This window comes from Camelus dromedarius, chromosome 26 (assembly GCF_036321535.1).
Source record: "Camelus dromedarius isolate mCamDro1 chromosome 26, mCamDro1.pat, whole genome shotgun sequence".
NCBI classification, from domain to species: Eukaryota; Metazoa; Chordata; class Mammalia; order Artiodactyla; family Camelidae; genus Camelus; species Camelus dromedarius.
Window position 1 is genome coordinate 13,819,160 of NC_087461.1, and position 23,943 is coordinate 13,843,102.

General features: G+C 37.2%; 1 protein-coding gene across 1 annotated transcript in view; it reads right to left on the minus strand.

Moving 5' to 3' along the window:
- The window catches only part of MYO3A (myosin IIIA), a 191,732-nt gene that overhangs the window by 121,890 nt on the left and 45,899 nt on the right, over positions 1-23,943 (minus strand). The window contains exons 7-9 of the mRNA XM_031444637.2: positions 19,461-19,606; positions 16,781-16,846; positions 13,902-14,057 (exon numbers count right to left, since the gene is read on the minus strand). Coding sequence (XP_031300497.2) covers positions 13,902-14,057; positions 16,781-16,846; positions 19,461-19,606 — 368 coding nt within the window. The remainder of the gene's footprint in view (positions 1-13,901; positions 14,058-16,780; positions 16,847-19,460; positions 19,607-23,943) is intronic.

Below are 23,943 nucleotides of genomic sequence, written 5' to 3' on the forward strand. Positions count from 1 at the left end.
ACAAAGACCCGGCTGGCTCTCAGGAGCGGGTGGGAGCCGGCTCCAGTGCGCTGCAGGGTACAGGCAAGATCGAGACGGGAGGGCTGACATGATGACACAGCAGGGAGAAACTGCTGAAAACCTTAGGGACACCCTGCAGGAAAAGCCAGTCATGAACAAAAGGAGGGATCTCACTGCCTTGGTTCTTCCAACAGCAACACTTGCTGCCAAAGAGACAGTGGAACAATGTATGTGATATTTCAAGGAAAACAAATGTCAACCTTAGTACACTTTATCCAACTAAACCGAGCTTTAGGCTCAAGCAGGCAAGAATTTAGGGTTTGAGGCTTTCTGGAAATAACCATGAGATGAGGCAATGTAGCTACCCAAGAGAATAAGTGAAGAACTCAGGAGAGGGTACAGTTAAAAAAAAAAACAAACCAAAAGACTTGTGGTGAGTACCGAATCAACTTAAATACAGAAAAAAGATGGTTATCACCCTAACGATGATGGTTCTAGACAGACTACAAATGTTAACCCTCGGCATTGCAAAAGGATAGTGTAATGATACAGGAAGTGGAGATGGAGAGGCAGGGAAGTGGAACCACTAGCTCCATCCTTCAGAGTGAGAAGGTAGTAGATACTGCCTAGAATTGAATCAAAATGAATCTAATCTTTTAAACTTTAGCAAAAGCCCAAAACTCCTGAGATGAAGCAAGATAAACATTTATCTGAACTCCAACAATATCTCCATTTTCACTTTAGTTTCTTTTTCTTTTGTTGAATTTGAGGAAAATGCTCATTTAAAATAATATTTATATAGTTTTGGAAAAATATAACCATTAAATGAAAATTGGAGTAGTGGGTATGCGGGGTCCATCTGAATTGTTTTTTTTTTTACAAATGTATGTAAATTTAGAATTACATCAATAAACATAGTAGGTATAAAATAATTCTATATTTGTAAGGATTTTCTCTCTCTTTTATACACACACAAACACACACACACTGAAAAATTAATCTGGAATTGTGTTCATCAAATGTTTATGCTGTTTTCTTTTCCTTAGTGCTGTGTTTTTGGATGAATTTCTAAGGCTTCTTTTTATGTTTATGCATTGATTGGATTTTTTTAATAACCAGTAAGGGTCACTTTTACAAAAAAAATGAAGGTCACAGTTTACAAATAAGCTAATATTTTCATTATTTCTTCAAAAGAATTCAGAAACAGAGGAAACCAAAGCATGTTTTAAAGCTCAATCCACTGCTATCTGAAAAAAGTGACTCAAAGCAGGCAAAGTGGACAAAAGCAGGCAAAGACAAAACTGCAGTGGGAGCACACGCATAATGCTGTTAGCTCAGCTGCTAAAACCAGAGTGATAGTGACAGTTTGAGCCCCAGAAGAAGGGGCTTCGAGATGAAAATGTAATATTCTCTTGCAAGAGCCAGCACTGCCTACTAAGTTGTAGAACCGTATGTGCTGGTTATAAAGGGTCTGGGATAATGGCATGACCAAATCCATTTAACCTATAACATTCACTAGTAAAACACCTCTAAAACATAAAATTTACCCTCCCACCACTCCCGGCTATCAGTTGGGTTATTTTGCTGATTGAATAAATTTCAAGAAACAGCACAGAGATGAAACTGAGAGTCCGGCCAGGCCTAGTTCTGCACTAGCTCACTGCACCTAAAAGAAGGGCTGTGGTCCACATCATACAACTTCACAGAGATGGTTTTAGGAGCAAACAAGATGTTACCATAATTTTATCATTTTTTTTCTAAGTCCTCTTTGCTTCTACCACTGACCCAGCAGGAGAACTATTGAAAAAAAAAAGTTTCTCTAGAAAAAAATGTTTAAAACCCTTCTCTCAAGAAAAAGCTTTTACGTTACTCGCTTATCCAATTTTTTTCGTAGTTAAGTAATAGTTGAATGTACTATTATTTGTGTCTATTGACTATATAGAGACAGATGAAGACTTCTTATTCTAAATTTTAAAACAAACTCTTCAATTCAAGATAATATATATTTATTGAGCACTTACTACATGCAAAGTTCTGGACTCAGCATTATGACATACAAAGATGATTATGATTCACAAAATACAGACGTGTATAACAATCCATAAAGTGCTTCATGCTTCTTAGGTGTTATTTCGTTTATTCTCACAACTCTACGGGGTAGGTATCATTAGTGCCCCCATGTCATAAACAAAGTTCAACTGGGTCTCAAAGAGGTTCCATAACTTGCCCAAAGTCAAACTAGGACATGGCAGTTAAAGTACCTGGAAGGATGAGGACTTGATTCCAGGTCTTTCTGACTTTTAAGTATGAACAAAGTACTGTGTGACCACAGAAGAAAGAAAATGTAAACACATCCTTGAGACTTTTGGAGATTTTTTTTTTAGAGTAAGAAAATATTGTTTTTTAGTTTTAGTTTTTTAATTCAACTTATTTAAACTAAAAACAAAAACAGTTCATCCATTTCTCCCATCCTCTACCTGCCACTTCTGGCAACCATCAATTTATTCTCTGTATCCATAAGCTTACTTTTATTACATATGTATATCTTACACATATATGTATGATTCTACATGTAACATTTGTCTTTCTCAGTCTGATTTATTTCTCTAAGCATAATACACTCCAGGTCCATCCATGTTGTCACAAATGGTAAGATTTCATTCCTTTTTTATGGCTGAATATTCTTTATCCATTTATCCACCAGTTGACACTTATGTTGTTTCCATATCTTGGCTACTGTAAATAATGCTACAATGAACAAGGGGCTGCATACACATTTTTGAATTAGTGTTTTAATTTTCTTTGGATAATCACCCAGAAGTGGAATTGCTGGATCATATGTTAGTTGTATTTTTAATTTTCTGAGGAACCTCCATACTGTTTCCACAGTGGCTACACCAATTGACATTCCCACCAATGGTGCATAAGGGTTCCCTTTCCTCCACATCCTTGCCAACATCTGTAATTTTTAGTGTTTTTAATAATTGCCATTCTAATGGATGTTTTATCCTTTTTTCTCAAGATTGCCTTGGCAATTTGGAGTCTTTTATTGTTCCATACAAAGTTTAGAATTTCTGTTCTATTTCTGTGAAAACTGCCATTGGAATTTTGATACAGACTGTATTGAATCTATATGTAGCTTTGGGTAGTATGAATATTTTAACAATATTGATTCTTCCAATCTATGAATATGGGATGTCTTTCCATTTATTTGTGTCTTCTTCGATTTCTTTCATTATTGTCTTGTAGCTTTCAATATACAGATCTTTCACTTCCTTGGTTAAATTTATTTTATTCTTTTTATTACAACTGTAAATGGGATTCTTTTCTTATTTTCTCTTTCTGATAACTCACTATTAGTGTATAGAAATGCAACATACTTTTGTTTATTGATTTTGTATCTTGCAACTTTATTGAATTCGTTTATTAGTTCTAACAGTTTTTTTTTTTGATGGAGTGTTTAGTGTTTTCTATAAAATATCACGTCATTTGCAATTAGTGACAGTTTTACATCTTCCTTTCCAATTTGGATATCCTTTATTTCTTTTTCTTGCTTAACTGTTGTGGCTCAGACTTCCAATACTATGTTGAACACAGGTGGTGAGAGTGGGCATTCTTGGCTTGTTCCTTATCTTAGAGGAAAAGTTTTCAGCTTTTCACCATTTAGTATGATGTTAGCTGTGGGCTTGTCATATGTGGCCTTTATTATAGTAAGTTGTGTTCCCTCTATACCCTCTTTGTTGAGAGTTTTTATCATAGATGGATGTTGAATTTTGTTAAATTCTTTACTGCATCTATTGAGATGATCACATGATTTTACCCCTCATTTTGTTAATGTGGTGTATCAAATCAATTCACTGGCAGATACTGAATGATCCCTGCATCTTTTGAATAATTCCCATTTGATCACAGTATATGATCAAGTAATGTTGAAATTGGTTTGCTAATATTTTGTTGAGGATTTCTTCATCTATGTTCATCAGGAATATTGGCCTGAAACTTTCTTTTCTTGTGACACCCTTTTCTGGTTTTGTTATCAGGGTAATTCTGGTCTCATAAAATGAGTTTTGGAAGAGTTCACTCCTCTTCTATTTTTTGGAAGAGTTTGAGAAGGATTGGTATTAATCCTTCTTTGCGTGTTTGGCAGAATTCACCAGTGAAGGCATCTGTTCCTGGATTTTGTTTGTTGAAGGTTTTTGATTACTGATTCAATCTCCTTACTAGTAATCACTCTGTTCAGATTTTCTTTTCATCTTGATTCAGTCTTGGTAGGTTGTATGTTTCTAGGAATTTACCCATTTCTTTTAGGTTGTCCAATTTGTTGGCATATAATTATTCATAGTAGTCTCTTATAATCATCTGTATTCCTTTGGTATCAGTTGTATTATCTCCTCTTTTATTTCTGATTTTTATTTATTTGAATACTCTCTCTTTATTTCTTGCTGAGTCTAGCTAAAACTTTGTCATTTTTTTTTTATCTTTTTGAAGAACCAGCTCTTCAGTATCATGAAGACTGACCTTGAAGTATATTTTCAAGGAGTGAATAAAGAGGGAAGATTTCAAGGAGAGAACACTACATGAGCCAAAATAGAGAGGAATGAAAAGCATTATACGTTCAGCAACCAAGTGGCTTGGTGGCCAGAATATGGGTATATGGGAAGAGATGGACAAATTGGTCATCACAGGCCCACTTATTCTCATCAGTGATGCATCATGGAAGCCACTGAGAACTTGCCATTTTTGACCTAAATAAAATTAAGGTTTGAGTGACAGATACCACAGAGTAGACAAAATAACATGCTAAACAACATCTCAGAGAGCAGTATAACTTCAAGTAGTAATTACCAGAAAAAAGGGTTACTAATGGCTTTTCTGAAATTAATGCAGTTTTGTTGGCCCCTGCTGATAACTTGTAAAAACAAATGAAAATCCTTAAACTCATCACAGAGATGAGGGGCTCTTTCCAAAAGAAATAAAAAGATCACTATGTTGATGATCATCAACTCATGTCAAGTAGTCATTAAAATGCAGTTCCTGGATGATTATATCCCAAACATTTCATACTTAGATTGTCATTTAAACATAATTGTTTCCAGGGAAATATATACAAGATCTTGTGGTAGCTCACAGCAAAAAAAAAAAAAAAAAAAAAAAAAAAAAAGTGACAATGAATATATGTATGTTCATGTACAACTGAAAAATTGTGCTCTACACTGGAATTTGACACAATGTTGTAAAATGACTATAACGCAATAAAAAATGTTTTTAAATAAATAAATAAATAAGTCCCCCCCCAAAAAACTAAAAAAACAAACTTAGTTGTTTTCAAACTCTATCTTCTCAGTTAAATTAAAAAAAGGGTCTTTGGCAAAACATGAACAAAGATTTCTTGACCCCTTGAATACACTACTCAGTGATGCAAACTCTTAATTGTAGTATCTCAAAGAAATTGGTTAAAATTTAAATTAAGTGCCCAATATGACTAAATCATACAAAGCAGCCCCCAAAAAGTCCAATGAAAACTCTTCAAATAACAAGTTTTGTTCTAAGTTATACTAGAGAGAAATACGGAAGTTAGTAAAAGAGCTGGTCTGAAAACAAATTTATTTAGCCCAGAGCCGGCTATTAACTGGTTATTGAATCAGCAGGATTCACTTCTCCGATCTCTAATAAGGAACCAGGAGAAAAGTTCCCTTCTAGCAATGACTGTATGATTATTCTCTGCAGAGAAAAAAAGAAAGCGTCATGATACAGACAGGAACAGAACTCACAGTGGTAGAACAAGTGGGTTCTGACCCCAGCTCTTCTCTATGACGTGACATAACCCTGAACGCATCTTTTTTTTCTCTGGGTCTCAGTTTCCTCTAGTTACCTGAGTCAACACAGAAGGCAGGTTGGTATGAATGTGATGGTTCTTTACTCAGTTTTGTTTTGTCTTGTCTTGTTTTGAAGCATCCATGTAATTTGCTCCTAGGCATTATTTCCAGCTTCTAAGTACATTTTAGAAACTGGCTCTCACTGTTTATTTGAATTCCTTTATTTATTGCTACTTAGGAGCAAATACTCATAATGGTCCTTTCCAGGGAGAGCTGATTCAATAACCTCTTCCTTATAAAATTCCTGGAGACCATGTTTAAAAGTTATTTAGCTCTTATTTAGGACCTTTTCCAGAGTGGGGGTGGATTAGTGAAGAAAGGCACAAGGAAATATTTCAGGTGGGGAAGGAGAAGTGATCATTTCTTTTCTAAATTTCCTGGTCTCAGATGGGTCCTCTTACTATATTCTCAGAGTTTCATCTGTCTCTGAATTATCTATCTTGCACAGACACTGCCACCAGCTCATGCCCTGATAAGACATTTTCTCCTAGATTTCACATGGATAATTCCTTCACACTCTTATTTTGACCAAAATAAGATTAGCATTTTCCAAAATAAAGCATACTTAGAAGTACACATGCACATGTGCATGTGCACACACACACACCTCACATAACAGAAATAATATGTCAATAGATTCCTCATTTCAAAATATCCAAACAATAGCCACTAACTGCTTTGATAATTAACATGATGGGGATCAACCACTTTCAAAGAAAGAAGTAACAGTAGTTTAAAGTTAGGAAGAAATCTTAGGAAAAACAAAATGCATTCAAAATGACTGCTGTGGTCTGTCTTGGTATATCTACAGTGTACCTTTTAGAACCACAAAAGGATGGTGCACAGTAGGACACAGGTGGCTTAGGCGGACACCCTCGATGGGGCTGTCAAGAACACAGGTCTGGGGGGAGGGTATAGCTCAAGTGGTAGAGAGCATGCTTGACATGCGTGAGGTCCCAGGTTCAATCCCCAGTATCTCCTCCAAATAGAAAGAAACGAACAAACCCAATTACCACCCCCTCATAAAACAAACAAAACAAGAACACAGGTCAGACCTCTCAGTTGACTTTCAGTGCTCTCTCTGGACTGGTTTCTGCGTGTCTCTCCAATCCTATTTCTGAGTTTTCACCCTTATAATATAACTTTGATTAATTGCTTGCCTTTCTGTGAGTCTGTCTCCTGGCTTTCATGATTCTGCTCAGGCTGTTCCCTCCAGCAATAATGTTTGTGTAACGGTAACCCTAAGTGTCACATGATTAAGTCCTGCTTATTCCCTGCAGTGCTGATTCAAGGCCACTTCCTGCACAAGCCCCCTGTCTCTTCCACTCTCTGCTTCTTCTACACCTCGCACAGGACATTATTTGTGTTCCTTTTATGGTATGGAAACGTCCAACTTTGTATAGTGGTTATACGTTTGTTTTTATCCCTTTCACTGAAAAGGAAGATTCTTTTTAGGATCTTGTCTTATTCAAAGTAAGGAGGAAAGGGAATTGTCTGTGTGAAATCTAGGAGAAAATGTCTCATCAATGTCCCTCACTGGTGGCGTGTCTGTCCAAGACAGATAACTCAGGTCACAGAGCCTATAGCTGCTTCAGCTGTCAGGCCCTTGCATGGCAGTTCATCCAGAGCTTTACCCAATGGCCTCAATTAATATGGCAACAATGTGAATGTTGTCTCAACCCAAAATTTCTATGGTAGCAGGAAGTATATCACAATTGGTAATGGGTTGAGCAGGTGTGTAAGAAACGTAGCCTTGCTATGGACTGAAAACAGGAAGTAGGAGAAGACTGTGTTGAGATAATCCCTAGATTCTTGGTGGGCATAATAGGACGAGTGGTGGTGACACCAATAAGAAAAGGAACAAAGAACTAATGTATGATGGGACTGCAGAAGTTCAGTTTTGAACAGGTTGAGTTTAGAGCATCTTTGAAATACTCAGTGGAGACAGGAATCAAAAGGTGTTATTACGAGAGCAGCCAGGAGAGCATTTCGGAAGTCCTATGTATCAAGGAGCAAATATTCCAAAGGGTGAATAATTCTCGCCACAACATAGTCACAGCCATTAGAGGAAAATTACCTTGCCCAGAAAACGGAAAGTAAAATGGGGTTATGCACTGCATGGCACTGAAAGAACCTGAGTATTACTTCCTGTTGATATTCTGCTTCCTTCCTCGCTCCCTCCCTCCCTTCCTTCTTTTTTTTTTTTTTTTGTATAAAATCAAAATCCCATTCTAGCAAATTTATATTACATCAAGTCCCATACCAAAATAAAGAATTGACAGCTTGAACCAGGCCCTTTTAGCACAGAATGGCTGGACAAGTTTCTAGTTTGTCTTTCATTTGTTAATCCTTTGAGCTGTGTCTCAAATATGCCTTACATCCCGGTTTGGGAACCATATGTGTTGAGACGAGTGGGATGATTAAAGCAGCACCATAAAAAAAGCCATTATTTTTGGCCTAAGAAATAATTATATTTGAGTTACTAAATTCTTATAAATGTTCCTTTTTGCTTCTATAGAATTACATGCAAAATATAATTTATACATATCAAAGACAATCACCACTAACATATTAAGGGTATCAAGTTATTTTGCTTTGCATATAAGAAATTTTAAAAGATAACATGTTTAGAGTATCATTGTCACAAAAAGAAATTTTAATTGGGAATTTATTATTATTCAAGTAGTTATGGGGCTAGGTTTTTCCTTTATTTACAAGATATGCAAATCATTGCTTAAATAATATTTGTAGTTAAATGTTCAAGATAGATAAAAGAATTTTAGGACCCTGTTTGCATATTCCACATAATGGGTATTCATTGCTTCAGCAGCTAGAAATAGCCTTCCGGGACGGCTGTGAGGAAGGGCTCTGCCTCTCAGTCTAGAAACCGGAAGTGAGGGAGGACCCAGTATTTCTCACTTCATTTTTCACATACAGCAGGGCCTGTGACCTATGCCTGGGGAAGCAATGGTCCTGGAATGAACTCAGAACATCAAGGGAGTGACACAAAGCTCAGATCAGTATATAAATACTTTGAGGTGGTTGTGGCTTTCAAGAAACCAGTGTTGCTTTGCTGCAGGAAATGTTGCAGTGCTGAGGGTGGGTATCTGTGGTGGCCTCTTAGCAGGCAGTTCTTGAGGAAGGATGTCTGAGGCCCCTGCTTCCTTCGCTTCCTACTCTTTGCCTTCCTCTCAGATCTCTGAGCCATCCAGTATTTTTCACAAAATTACTTTCCTTCTCAAGTTGGCTTATGTTGTTTTTCAGTCAAGATGCTGAATAGTGCATTTCAATTACAAATGACTTTTATCTTTTCCCCTTAAATTGGATAATTGAATATTTTAAAATAGTGGATTCAAGAGTAAAACTTTTCTTTTGAAATACGTTATAATTCATGTTTTTCACTGATTCAGCCTGCACGTGAACATCCTAAATTTTAACTCCTGTGAAAAATGCAATCCCACAGCTGAGGACTTTGCCACAAACAAGGCTGCTGCATTCACATGCATCGCAAGTCCTCAGAACAGGTGAGTAATTATAAGAGCGACTTGTTTGTTAAACTCGGGCCTTGACTTAAAATAGGAAGTTCTTGTTCCATTCCACACAACCTTCTACCACCACCCCTCCCCATCATCAAGACATTTAAAGAACTCAGTTTGTATTCAGTTTATAGGACAGTCCTCTTTAAAACTGAATTGTGAATTAAAAAAAAATTATCTTGCCCAACACATACGTCAATCCAATTCCAAAGGTTAGTATCACATATAAACAAATGTTAGCTTTGAATCAGCTACATTGATTTAGTACAGTCGGATTTTAGATTGGTTTTATCAATGCTGGGAACTTATACAAATCAAATAATCTTGCAAGATCTTGAAGAGGGCTAATTTTGCCCAAGGTGGTGCCAGCATTCCAGTCTCTTTTCTTTCACCAGAGTATGCCTCACACTTTGGGACTAGTATGAAAATGCTGAGAGCATTTTTCTTCCCTCTCCTATAAAGTCATAGATCTGTGGGCAAAGAGTGCTATGGGGTCATGATTCAAGCTTCATTCCCAACCCCTCCAAATACACACTGGTGAAAGATACTTTTTAAAATATTTTTAAGCAGAATTAAAATGACAAAAGCATTCTCTAAAACAAGTGAACATGAGAGTGGACCTAACAGATGAGACACACACTGGATAAGAGGGCAGGAACTATAGGTGATGTGAAGTCCAGGACTAGAAATAGGTAGAAAGGTACCTGGAAGGTAAGGAAGCAAAACACACCCTCACAACGAAGGCCCTGACCTGGGCTTGGTGGGGAGCATGGAGCTGAATGTATGCCCTGTCTGGAAGAGAAGACTGATAAAGTTCTGCACCCTCTTCCTTTTATGGAGCCAAGTACCTGAGCTGGCAGGACCGAGCAGAGACATGGGGTCTATGCCATACTGGCTGAGTGACTAGATTTTCAATATCCTCAAAGTCGTGAAGGGCAATTTGGACTAGGGGGCTCCTGAAGCCAGATTATAGCAAAGGCAAAACCTCAAAAACAGGAGAATGGAATGCAGAAAGAAAAAGCAAAACAAAACATCACCTACTAAAGATGGAAGAACAAACTAAAATCCTAAACCACAGAAGGAAACCACATATTGTGCAAACAAACTCATTAATTAGGACACTACAACCTTGTTGAAATACAAATCAAAAAATGACTGTTATACAGTCTAAGATCAAGAGAAAAAGGGAAGAATTACATTCACAAAAAGAAAAAGAAATTAGCAAGGTATGAATGGCCAGATACAAAAGTCAGACATGATAAAAGAATGGTTAAAAACTAAAACTGTGAGAAATTCTAGAAATGAAAAATACAGGTGTTGATAGAAATATCAGCATGAAAAATCAGTATATAGGATACTCTAGACTAGGTCTAGTCTAACAGAGAATTAGTGAATCGGAAAACAATTATGAAGAAATCATCTCAAATGCAGCAGAGATTCAGAAACTGATGACAAACACAAAAGAGAAATAAGATATTTAAAGTAAATTAGGACTTCCAATACTCATCTCTCAGGAGCAGAAAATAAAAAGAATGCAAGAGGATCAATATTTAAAGGACTAATGACTGAAAAAATTCCTTAACTGAGTAAGTCATGAGTTCTCATATCAAAAGCACGTTCTAAATTCTTAACTGGATAAAGAAGAATATATTTTGTGACTCAAACAGAAGTACTGAGCTTAACACAGTGTCGAAAACATAGTAGTTTTCTTTTTTTTCCTTTTTTTAAAACATTTTTTATTGATTTATAATCATTTCACAGTGTTGTGTCATATTCCAGTGTAGAGCACAATTTTTTAGTTATACATGAACATACATATATTCATTGTCACATTTTTTTCTCTGTGAGCTACCATAAGATCTTGTGTATATTTCCCTGTGCTATACAGTATAATCTTGTTTATCTATTCTACAATTTTGAAATCCCAGTCTAATCCTTCCCACCCTCCACCCCCTTGGCAACCACAAGTTTGTATTCTATGTCTGTGAGTCTATTTCTGTTTTGTATTTATGCTTTGTGTTTTTTTCTTAGATTCCACATATGAGTGATCTCAAATGGTATTTTTCTTTCTCTTTCTGGCTTACTTCACTTAGAATGACATTCTCCAGGAGCATCCATGTTGCTGCAAATGGTGCTACGTTGTCGGTTTTTATGGCTGAGTAGTATTCCATTGTATAAATATACCACATCTTCTTTATCCAGTCATCTGTTGATGGACATTTAGGCTGTTTCCATGTCTTGGCTATTGTGAATAATGCTGCTATGAACATTGGGATGCAGAAAACAGTAGTTTTCAATAATTTTTTTTTAATCACTAGAACTTAGAGCACCAGGCTTTCAGTCTGAATATTGTATAGTTCAACCATTCTTATAATGCTTGAATGCTGGGAGGCAATTCTCCAAGAGTCTCTCACATTTCTTCATGTCTTGTATTAGCTTTTGTTCTAGACTATATTTGCTATGTTTGTTATACAAACAGCCTTGGAAGTGAAAGAAAATGTCTCCCTCCAGAATATATGGAAATTTTGTTTGCTGTCCAGAATAGTGAAGAAAACGTCTGCTCCAGGGCAAAGTTTAGGGAGATATACTAGCAATCCCTTTAAAAGATTAGAGTTTCCCAAGCTTAAGGTTCCCAAACTGTGAGGCAAACCCACTGTGTACACAGCATCTACCAAGGCCATTCCAGGTCACCCCGAGGACTTATGGGGCAAGAACAACTGACATGAACATAAAACTCACACTGTGGGCTTAACTGTGAGTAAGAAAGTCCCCTGTCTCTGATCCAGGAGTCTTGTATCTTCTGCCAGCATTTATGAAATGGGCAGGTCAACCTGTTAGCTTGCAAGTGGGAGAAAATCTTAGATCCTTCAGAGCTGTTGACATTGAACATCCCATATAATATTGGTTCACCTCAATCTCTGTTTTGTTTGTTTGCTTGCTGTTTGTCCATTTGCTTTGGGAAGCATGGCCGACTGTGGAACTGTATCCACACAAAGATACAAAGATGGGCATGGATGAACCCACAACTACCTCCCCACTATAAACGGCATGCCTGCTTCCTTCTTTTTGGCACTCTATTCCACTCACAACTTAAATTCTTCCCCACTGAAGGTCTCTCCAGCAAGGCTGTAAACTCACTTAGGCAGGGACTGTTACCTCCCAAGACTGTCCACAATCATTGGCCATTGACACTCGTGTGAATAAAGCTTTGTCTCTGGGATTAGGATTTGAATCCCTGCTAAGTCATTCCTCACCTGTGCAGCTTCATACAAGTTAATTGGCCTCTGCAAACCTCAGTTCTTCTCAGCTGTGAAAACTGGGATCATAAAACATTTCCCTTGGAGTTGTTGTAAAATCACATGACATCATATAAAGTCCTAACATAATGTCCTGTGCATAGTAGGCATTAAAGAAATAGGAATTAAATGTGTTAAACTGCATTAGGAATTCAAATATAACTGCCTTTTAGGTCATGCCTTGTTTTCTACCCACTTCTCCCAACTCCCTAAATAGTGATATATGCTCCTGAGATGAAATTAATGGGATCCTCAAGAATAAATTTAAATTACAAAAGATTATTTTTCAACTTAACAGTACCATCTACAGGAATTTATCTTAAGGAAATGATAAGAGATTTGTGTACAACTCTTCCTTACAGTGTGACTTATTAGAATAAAAACAATAAATAACAACCTAAGTGTCTAATAATAGGGGATTATTTAAATCAATCATTGAATAAGTCATGCAAGAGAATGTTGAGCAGCAATTAAAAATTTTGTGGTAGAAGGATATTTATAGACCTAGATATTCATTATTCAGTGAAAGAAGGCAGGTTTCAGGACACATATTCCAATTTTGTTTTTAAATGTGTTTCCATTCATGAGATACTAGAATGTTATAGATCAAAATGTTATAAACAGTTTTATGTTGTACACTTCTATGTATCTTCTAAATTTCATAAAATGAACTTATATACTATCTATAATAAGTAAAAAAATTCAATATTATAAAAACTACACATAGTAGTGCATTAAAAATCAAAATAGGAAGCATAAATAAAAATATTAAATGTTACTTCTGAATATAATTCAAACAGGGAAAAATGATACCAAAAAAATCATAGTGTCAAAAAGTATTTCAAATGTTACGTTCCTTTTTAAATTCCAAATTTAAGATATCTTATTCCACAGAAGAGCAGAAAACACAAGAAAATATAAGCCAATACTAGTCACCTATTGAAGTTTACATTCTCTGTTCTGATGAAGTTGTTTAAATAATGCTGCCAGTAATTTTACCTACACCAGACTGCAACTCATCATGTGACATTCACTTTTCATGCAAATACCACCTTATCTCCAAACCACAAGTAGGAAATTTAAATAATTAAACCAAGGAGTTCCTTACTCACCTTAACAACCACCGCATCATCTAACTGCCCAACTCTTTAGATGATCTTTGGACTTTTGGAGTCAAGATATGATTTGATTACCTGGCCTTTTCTGTGCCTCCCGTGCACTGATGAATATCGATGAATTCCTTGAGTTGTTTTTGCAACATCACATCTTTGCCTTCAATTTGAGTAATGAATTTATGCTGTAAAAGATCTGACACTGTTGGACGCTTTTCATAATCTTTAGTCAAGCACCTGCACTGGCAAAAAAAGAACATGCAATTGTTAGATAAGTTAGAGCTTTGAAATTATTATTCACAGTCTTAAAAACTACTCTAACACAATGGAATGATGCTCTCCATCAACGCTCAGCCCAAGAAACATATCTCAAAAAATGTTAAAACTGCAACAGGATGAATTAATGTCTGTGAAAGTGCACATATCCCTGAGTGATTATGCTATAGTGATACCACCTTCCACTAAATTCCACTTCCCTAGCCTCCCAGCAAGTCTTACTGCAGAGTGATAATTGAACTCAGTCTCCACTGCAAAGACTCCTTTACAAGTCAGTAGCTAAAGATAAACAACAATGAAGTCATTATAGTTTTAATGCTTATCTAAAATTAAAACAAAATTTTCAGTGTCCCTTCACTAATGCTTTTAAAGGTTTCTCAATTGATCTATTTCTTTCTACGTGATAAAACTGCTAACCCATTTGTGAAGGCTTATGTGCTGGGGGTGTTGGAATTCCACAACAGCACAGTGGATGTTTCATGAGGTCCTACAGTAGATGGACGAGTGCACTATCACACGTCTTGATAGGATCAACCAGGTGACAGCATCAAAGAGGAGCATTTGAACAAACACTGGATCTTTAGCCTGCTGTCTTCAAATATTTGGAAGAGGAATTAGACTAGTTTTCAGTGGTCACAAGGGACAAAAAACCTAGGATCACTGGTAGAATTAAGAGAGAACAGATTTCTGGGCAGTGTAAGGGGGAACTTGTTGACAGTCAATCTTATCAAAGATGGAACGGGATGCACTGAGAAGCATGATTATTTTTATTAGGGGTTTACTGATTGGATGGTCACTCAGCACACATGTTCTAGAAGGATTCATGCTCTGGATACCCTTCCAACCCTGAGGTTCTGAGGATCGATGATTATGAGAACACTGGTCACAGCTGGGCTGTCATGTGGGGACAGAAAACAAGAAAAAAATAAGAAGGAACCCATGCCTGACCTGAGCTGTGCCATTTCTCATCTGTATTGTTCATCTTCCTGGGATGGGAATTTTGCAATTTATTCTATTGGGCTTAACTAAAAAGATCGTACCCAGGGATGCTAACATATGCTAAGGAATGAGGATGACACTCTTAGTTTTCATTTTGTCTAAGAGAATATGTCAATTTCTGCCACCTGCAGCACGTGTAGCTACGCACTGAGTTCAGTCACATATGGGATTATTTTATTCAAGTAAAACCTCATCAAATAGCTGATGGGTACCAGCCACCCTGTGAAACATTGAAGTCACAAGGACAAGTAAGGCACATTTGGTGCCTTGGAGTTACTTACAGTCTCGTTTGGGAGAAAGACCTCTAAACAGGAAGCTGAATAAAAGAGGTGATGCTGCCAGAGCAGGTGCAGCAAAGTGCAATGAGAGCACCCACGGCAGGGCCCTCCCTGCCTGGAGGAAACCTGGATGTGTTTCAGGAGGTGAAACGGCGTGGGATATGTCAATGTACCAAGCCCCGATGAGAGTCCGCATGGAAGGATCTGCAGACGTGGGCATGACTGAATGATGGGGAGCCCTTTGAAGTTACCAAAAATTCTCCTAAGAGATCTGTGACTATCCTATAGAGCACAGTACATACTCAGAAATAACTAGTTAAGTGAAAACTAAAAAAAAAAAAAAAAAAAAAAAGATTATCAATCCTTCTGGCACCTTCATAACCCTTAAATAAGCCTCTGTCTTTATAGAAACAAGTAGCTATTGTTGGTGGGAAAACCAGCCGTAGCAGTAGGGGCACGTGTGATGGGTCTCTCTGCTTTCTTTGCTCTTTTTACATTTTCTTTTTTTTTAAACTTTATTTATGTATTTATTTTACAGTATCATTTTTTTTTTAAGTTGAAGTATAGCTGATGTACAATATTATATGTTACAGGTATACAATATCGTGGTTTACAAGTTTTAAAGGTTATTCTCCAATTGTAGTTATTATAAAATATTGGCTCTATCCCTCATGTTGTAGAGTACATCCTCGTAGCTTATTTGATACCTGACAGTTTGTTTCTTTTTCACATTTTCTGAGTGAAGTGTGACACATCAAAAGTTAATGACCCCTCTCTTCCACTTACAACCCAGAGTCATCCCTCACCTTAGTCTTCCAAGGTGAAGTCCTAATAAAGATTACGAGAAAAGTTCATGGACAGATTTAGAAAGGGCTGACTCATAGCTTCCAGCCAACTGTCTGGAGGCCAGTGCACTTGTCCTAAGTAGCTGTCATATTAAAAATGAATTTCAAATGTATAAGCATTTTATCTATGTGATTATCTGACTCACCACTTGCAATGAAAATTCCCTGACTGTGATGAGAATTAGCGATGCAGATAAATGAAGGGCTAAATAACTGACTGAATAAGATGATGGTCAGAAGGTGGGAGGTGTTGAGGGCGTGGCTACAAAAGCCAGGTGCACAGAGAGCGTGTCCGTGGACGATGCAACGTCCACAGAAGCACTGTCATCAATATGCAGATGAACAGGACCCCAAGGTCATTATTGGAACAACAATGAGTTCACCGAACATTTCAGAAGACACTACAAATGCTTGTTTTGAAGAAAATAATGGAAACTCCTGGAGCTATTTAAAAGATAAGGAGGAGATTCAGAAGGGTGGAGGAATTGTTATAAAAGGCACATTTCAAAATTATAGCAGGATGGGATCTTTGGTTCTTTTAAAAGACTCTATTGTTACTCACTTGCTGATGAAGTCATTGAATTCTGCCGACCATATCTCAGGCTGCCTCAGTTTTGGGGGTGGATTCCTAGAAAAGTAAGATACAAGGTTGGATTGTGCACACCGCTCAGTCAGGACAAAATTAAGGGGCAGAGCTGGACAGGCTGGACAGACATGACTGCATCCAGCCTCTGCCTGGTATAATCAAGCATTACCATCATTTTCCAATTCAAAGAAGGATCATGAGTTATTAATCATTCTGTATGTGGAATGACAGGTTCCTTGTTTCTCTGAAAGCACTTAATACATGACCCATTTTTTTCTAACTGTTCATTTTTTTTTTTTCTTTGAAAGAATCTTCTTGCTTTGAACTGAGAGCCCTAGAGGAAAACATAAATACTTAGCCAAATAGAAACAATGATTACTGGGGAAAAGATTTTTTACTTTCGGTCCTGCAGAAGACTCTGAGGAACATCCAGGGTACCCAGAGGTGGCCTGAAAGGAGAATTGTTCAGAACATGGAGACAACTGCAGCAGAGAGGGACCTTTCTTGCAGGATGACTTTAAGACCTGTTTTGTTGTTACTGGGTGGCTGGAAACAAGGTTACAAAAGCGAGGAACTGGAAAATACGATGAGCAATAAAGCTCTGAATGCCACTTAGAACATTTTGTTATTAATTCCTTTCATCTTAAGCTGAGCAAACCTTTTCCTTTTTGGTATGTTCATGAATACAAAGGAACATCATTTGAAAATGAGGCTAATCTAACTGTAATCAAGCACCACTGATCAGCTGTGAGAGTTGAGTTTGCTGAAGTACTGCTTTATGTTAATTCGAACGGCTCTCTGTTTTCATTAGTGGAATGGAAGCACTTTGTCTTCAGCTCTGCATTACTCCTCAAACGGCTTCTAATGAAATTAATGTGCAGTCTGTACTGGCTCATTAAAGGAAAGTGCAGCGACTCATCTACCCGAGATCACACCTACAGCTCATTTCATGACCCTCAGGACTATCTGAAGATTGCTGATTTGCACATTAAAAGAAGCAATTCTTTTCTCCGACAATCATGCCTTGTTTCCTGTTCTCCTGATAATTTTCTTTCTAAGAGATCTATTGGCTTGCTTTGAGTATAACAAGGCTTTGATCTAGAACAATTCAGAACTTGGGTAGCTTTTCAGATGCCCTTTTCCCCTAATTATTTCTACAGTCCGTATTCTTAGAATTCCATCTTAGAGACATACTGACGGTAGAAGTAATGAGAAATAACTAAGATGGAGCAGTTTCCAGAAGTTCCTTGCTTGTTGCTAGAAAATATATCAACATTAGCGTTCCCTCCTCTGCATGGCATCATCACCAAGGGCAGTAACACTAAGCTAACTACAGTCATTTGACCATAAAGATGGTTCAGAAAGAATGGTCCTTCGTCATACATACTGAATGACAGTAGGAGTTAGGACACGCAGATTTTTTGTTTGTTTGTTTTCCTCAAATTTAATGAAATGTCTTAGACTTGGTATAGAGCAGGTTTCCTGTTTTTTTTTTTTTTTTTTAAATAATCTTGTTTCCCTCTTTACCAAATAAACAATATATTTCACAAACAGTAAGACCAGAGAGATACATTGAAATTGTTATGTAAAGGATGGTATATAGATTATCTAGGGTATTACAATTCACAATATATAAATAGGGCAGGAAACTCCCAGGTAAGGTTAAAAACAAATTCAAATGCTTTGGTCTTATACCAATTTAAGTATATGCCAAATATTCCAAATGGATCTATTTGGAAATGGATAAATCATATTGGCATTATTACTTTAGGACTGGAAACACCCCCACCAGGGCTTTGTACATATGATTCAATGTTCTGTGGGCATTAGGACCACAAAATTTAGTTAATGGAGCGTGTGGTAACAAACTGTAACATACTTTACCTCTCTGCCCTGGACCCTGTCACCACAGGCCCTTTCTGTGCATTTCATTAAAGTTAAGGAGCCAGGCAAAATCCCTAAAAAAGTCCTCAAAAGACAACAGATTTATAATAAAAATAGGTAGACTTTTCACATCAGTTTTCTGAAATATCTAGGAATTAACCAAAACATATATAAGAGAGTGATTAATTAGCGCTCAGATAAGCTGGGGAAAGTGTGTCAATAAACGCATTGAAGGGGAGGGGTCTACAGAGGAAAGTGCCTTCCTGGCTCCAAAGAGCTTAGTGTTTTACATTAATATATTCAGAACAGCAACATGTTTAAAATCCTTATTATTTGATCAGTAAATTTTATTCATAATTTTCTTAATGCTATTATTTTAAAATTCTAAACAAAGGGAAGTCTAAGCAAATAGCAAAAATTACTAGATTGATGGAGCGAAACTCAGCACATCACTGTGGCATTGACTGTGGATCAGGGAGCCTCAGTGACGAGTGAGGAAGTGGACCAAGAATGGGAGGAACTGCTGTTTTCTGAGATCAAATCCTTACCGAAGGGAAAAAGACACATTATATCCAGAGAAAGCTCTTTTACTTAGACTAGAGAAATGAAACTGTGGGACGATAAAAGAGTGTCTTGGAAGAAGCAGAATGATATTCCAGACCACCCTGCTCCCAGTCTGGTGAAGTACAGCTGGATATTTCCATGAGGAGCCTGACGAGCCGTCAGTGGCTGGAGGGCTGCCGGTGCCAGACGCACGTGAGAGCCCTCTGACCTTGGGATCTTGAAGAGCGCTCTCATGGGATGCAGGTCGGCTAGTGGAGGGTCTCCATCCCCGAGCTCGATGGCTGTGATCCCCAGGGACCACGTGTCACATCTGGCATCATAAGTGGTATCCAACTGCTGTTCACACGCAATCACCTAATAGAAAACAGAAAAAAAAAAAGTGACATTTGTGACTTTAACAAGCACAAAGCAAAAAGCTCAGGACAGTGTGGAAGTTCAAGCTGATGAGGTTAATAGCTACGATCAAAGGCAGTAACATGGGGGAGTAAAAGCTCACATCACAACCTGTAGTAGCAACTTTATTCTGAGAACAGAGAATATCTTAGCAGGTTTGCATATATAAGGGAAGAAGCCTATGGGAAAAAATATTTTTGAAAATGCAAAACAGAAAGGGGAACGAAACAGTGTCCCCAGTGGATGGGAAGGGATGGGATCAAACACACAGCTAAAGCTTGTGCAATGACAAGAGCTCAGTAAACATTTGATGAGTGGACGAGTCATTCATCATGGCAAAGATAAAGAATGTATCTTTAATGAATTAAAAGTGAAGAAGGAGGTAAAGAAAATTAAGCTCTAGAGCAGTCTACTTAAATGGCCTTGATCTTTTCTGACAACTAGAAGGCAGGAATGAGACAAGTCTGGAGAAATGTAAAAAGGCTTACACCATTAATAAGAGAAAAATAAACTGGATAAAAATAAACATTGATTTGCACAGCTAAGTACCATCAACAAAATGAAAAGACAACCTATGGAATGGGAGAAAATACTTGCAAATAATGCAACCAACAAGGACTTAATTTCCAAAATACACAAACAGCTCATACACCTTAATATCAAAAAAACAAGCAACCCAATCAAAAATGGACAGAAGACCTCAATAGACATTTCTCCAAAGAAGATATCCAGATGGCCAACAAGTACATGAAAAGATGCTTAGCATCACTAATTGTCAGAGAAATGCAAATCAATACAATGAGATATGACCTCACACCAGCCAGAATGGGCATCATCAAAAAGTCTACAAAAGATGAATGCTGGAGAGGGTGTGGAGAAAAAGGAACTCTCCTACACTGTTGGTGGGAATGTAAATTTGTGCAGCCACTATGAAGGACAGGGTGCAAATTCCTTAAAAAACTAAAAATAGACTTACCACATGATCCAGCAATCCCACTCCTGGGCATATACCCGGAGAAAAATATAATTCAAAAAGACACATGCACTCCAATGTTCATAGCAGCACTATTTACAATAGCCAAGACATGGGAAAAAACCCAAATGCCATCAACAGATGACTGAGTAAAGAAGGTGTAGTGTATATATGTATATGTATACACACACACACACACACATATATATTTATAATGGAACATCACTCAGCCATAAAAAAGAATAAAATAATGCCATTTGCAGCAACATGGATGGCCCTGGAGATCATCATTCTAAGTGAAGCGAGCCAGAAAGAGAAAGAAAAATGCCATATGATACCATTTACATGTGGAATCTAGGAAAAAAGGATACAAATGAACTACTTATTATTTATAACTTAGATGATTGATTTCTTGAATATGTGTAAGCATATCGGACTGTCCTTTATTACTGGATTACCGCATTTTGTTGACTCTTATTTTGTGGTTGGCTTTATTCCTTTGATAACTATGTAAGCTTAAAAAGCTAAAGCTCTAAACTGTCAGATATGTAAACATATCTGTAAACTTTGAAACGGTTTTATCTCTCAATGAGTTGCTCTTCCTAGGATAAACATTGCTTACCTTCCCCCAATCAATCAATCAATCAATCAACAAACACTGATAAGGCTTTATCAGCAGCTTCTCTGGGAGAACACTGAAGAGTCAAGCTACAACCAGGTTTTTAAAAATTCCAGTAATTAAAGACATCACTCAGAAATGAGAAAAAAAGGTGGGCTTTTTTTTTTTTTGCAATATTGTGACATAATATAACACAGAAGAATTATTACATAGCTACATCACCATTTATTTCTAAATATATACTATAAATAAGATGGACTGCAAATAATAATTGTGACATCAGTGAGTGATAACAAAAAGAAAATTCAACTTTAAAATTTTAGAACTATTTTTTACATTAAAAAAAAATTTTACATTTTGTGAATGCCAGCCAACTCACAAGACAAATAAAAAAATGATTTGGAGACAATGGCAGGTTAGAGTTTTATCATTTAACTATAGTGCAATGAAATGACATGCAAAGTGAAGGAAATTTAAGGTCCTATCTGGAACAATATTTCATCTTTCTGACTCCACTTAATATCAGGCTTAACACATTAAAAAAATTTCTGTGTTGGCACAATGCAGTCTAGTCAGTAACATCTACACATGTGCCATCCAGGAAGGGTGACACCTTCCCAGGTAGATCTTTATTCATACCTGACACTCACAGCAATGAAAAAAAAGAGTTTAAATACAAACATACGAGTGTGATTAAAAGTAAAAGGGAGGCAATGATAAACACAACATGTGGGACAAGATCACTCCAGGGAGGGAGGGGTCAGAGGATGGGACAGAGGAAAAGCAGAGAAGCAAATGTGCACTAGAGGTGACATCCTCGTCCTGGGCTGCGTGGTGAGTTCATGGGCAAATAAACAAGAAGGCCATGACCCAAACCAATTCTAAGCACCTGAAGGCCAATAATACATACATAAATAAATAAATTGTGTGTGTGTGTGTGTGTGTGTGTGTGTGTGTGTGCACGCGTGCACGCATGTGTGTGGAAAGAGAGAAACAGGATATATTTTCCCAATTTAGAGGCAGTTTGATGAGGATGGGGCCATCACCTTACACAGCCCTTCTCAACTTTTCCCACCAAAGCATTTTTATTAACACAGGAGAGTGAATTGCTGAAATCAGAGAGCATAGCCTGAACTACTGGAAGCAAGAGTCCCAAGTTTTCTACTAACAATTCATGTGACACGTGGTCCGCTAGCTCGGACACATCCCAACTACTTGCAGTGAGCGCCAGTGGTGCCTGTGGTGTAGGTGGTGCACATGGTGACCTGTTTACAGCATCCTGTTGATTAAACCTCCAAGCCTATGACTCGGCGACTCTACACCATGAAGCTGTCTTGAAAATTGTGCGCTGACCCCCAATTTGATCAATTATGTATAAAATTCTTTTTAGAAGAAATGGTTTATTAACAGGGAAGAAAACTATTATAGGACAGTTGTAAGACTAGCCTTAGGTGTTAAGATTTTATTTTTTATACTTGGGACAGCTCAACCATCAGTGGGGTATTTAGACTCCTGGACATCAGAATGGAGTGTTGGTTGTCAGGTTGTTTTAACAGTAATTCATCTTCAGAGTTTTTACTTCAACATCTAGAGAAGGGTTCATTTTCTTACTTCAAACCAGTTAAATATTCTGGGTGAAACACGTCACTGATTTGCCTATGACCTTTTGGAAAAGTTGTTGTTTTGTTAAAATACCATACCTATTAACCTGAATTTGCACTGACTGTGTTTTAGTGTATTTAAAAACGGTGAACTCAGTTTCTGAAATTAAACTTTTTATTTGCAATTTTCTAAAAAAAGAAGAAAAAAAAACCTCATGTGACAAATATTCATAAAAGTCTTATTCATAATAACCCAAAAGTGAAAACAACCCAAATGTCCATCAACTGGCAATGGATAAACAAAATGTGATTTCTACATACAATGGAATATTATTCAGCCATCAAAAGGAGTGATATAGGGTACAACATGGATGGACACTAAGATAAAGAAGCCAGACACAAAGGATACAGACCAGCTGATTCTATTTATATGAAATGTCCAGATCAAACAGACAGAAAGCAAGTTAGTGGCTATCTATCTTAGGAGAGTTTGGGAGGAGATGGGGAGTGACTGTTAGTGAGAATGGGGTTTCTTCTGGGGGAATAAAAATATTCTGAAATTAGACTGTGATGACGGTTGCACAACCCTGCAAATATACACTAAAAAATCATTAAACTGTACATGTTAAATGAGTGAATTATATGCTATGTGAATTATATGTCAAAAAAGCTGTTAAAAATAAAAATATATTCATATGAATTTTCTATTCTATTGTGTAATATATTTTTGTCTGCTTTAGTATAAAAATAATATTTTTCACCCCACCAGTTTATTTTTTCTTAGTGAAAATGACTGCTTCAGGATAATCCATTATTTTATGGCTTCACACATGTGGTCTGGGAAAATTTCCTCATAGGCTTGGGTGAATTTATGCCCCAATTTGCCCACGACATTCTTGGTTTATGCTTGCTTCCCTAGAGTCATGATAAACACCACCTCCTTTCACTCTCCAAGGTGTCCCGGCTTGTACAGTAAGTTATAGGGTCAACTACCACAGCCACTGTCTCCCCTGCCCCCTGTCCCCCATACTCAAGTTTGGGAAGGATGACTTTATGTAACCAACAAATGTTACCTTTGATCTAGAATTAAATTGAAAAAAATGTC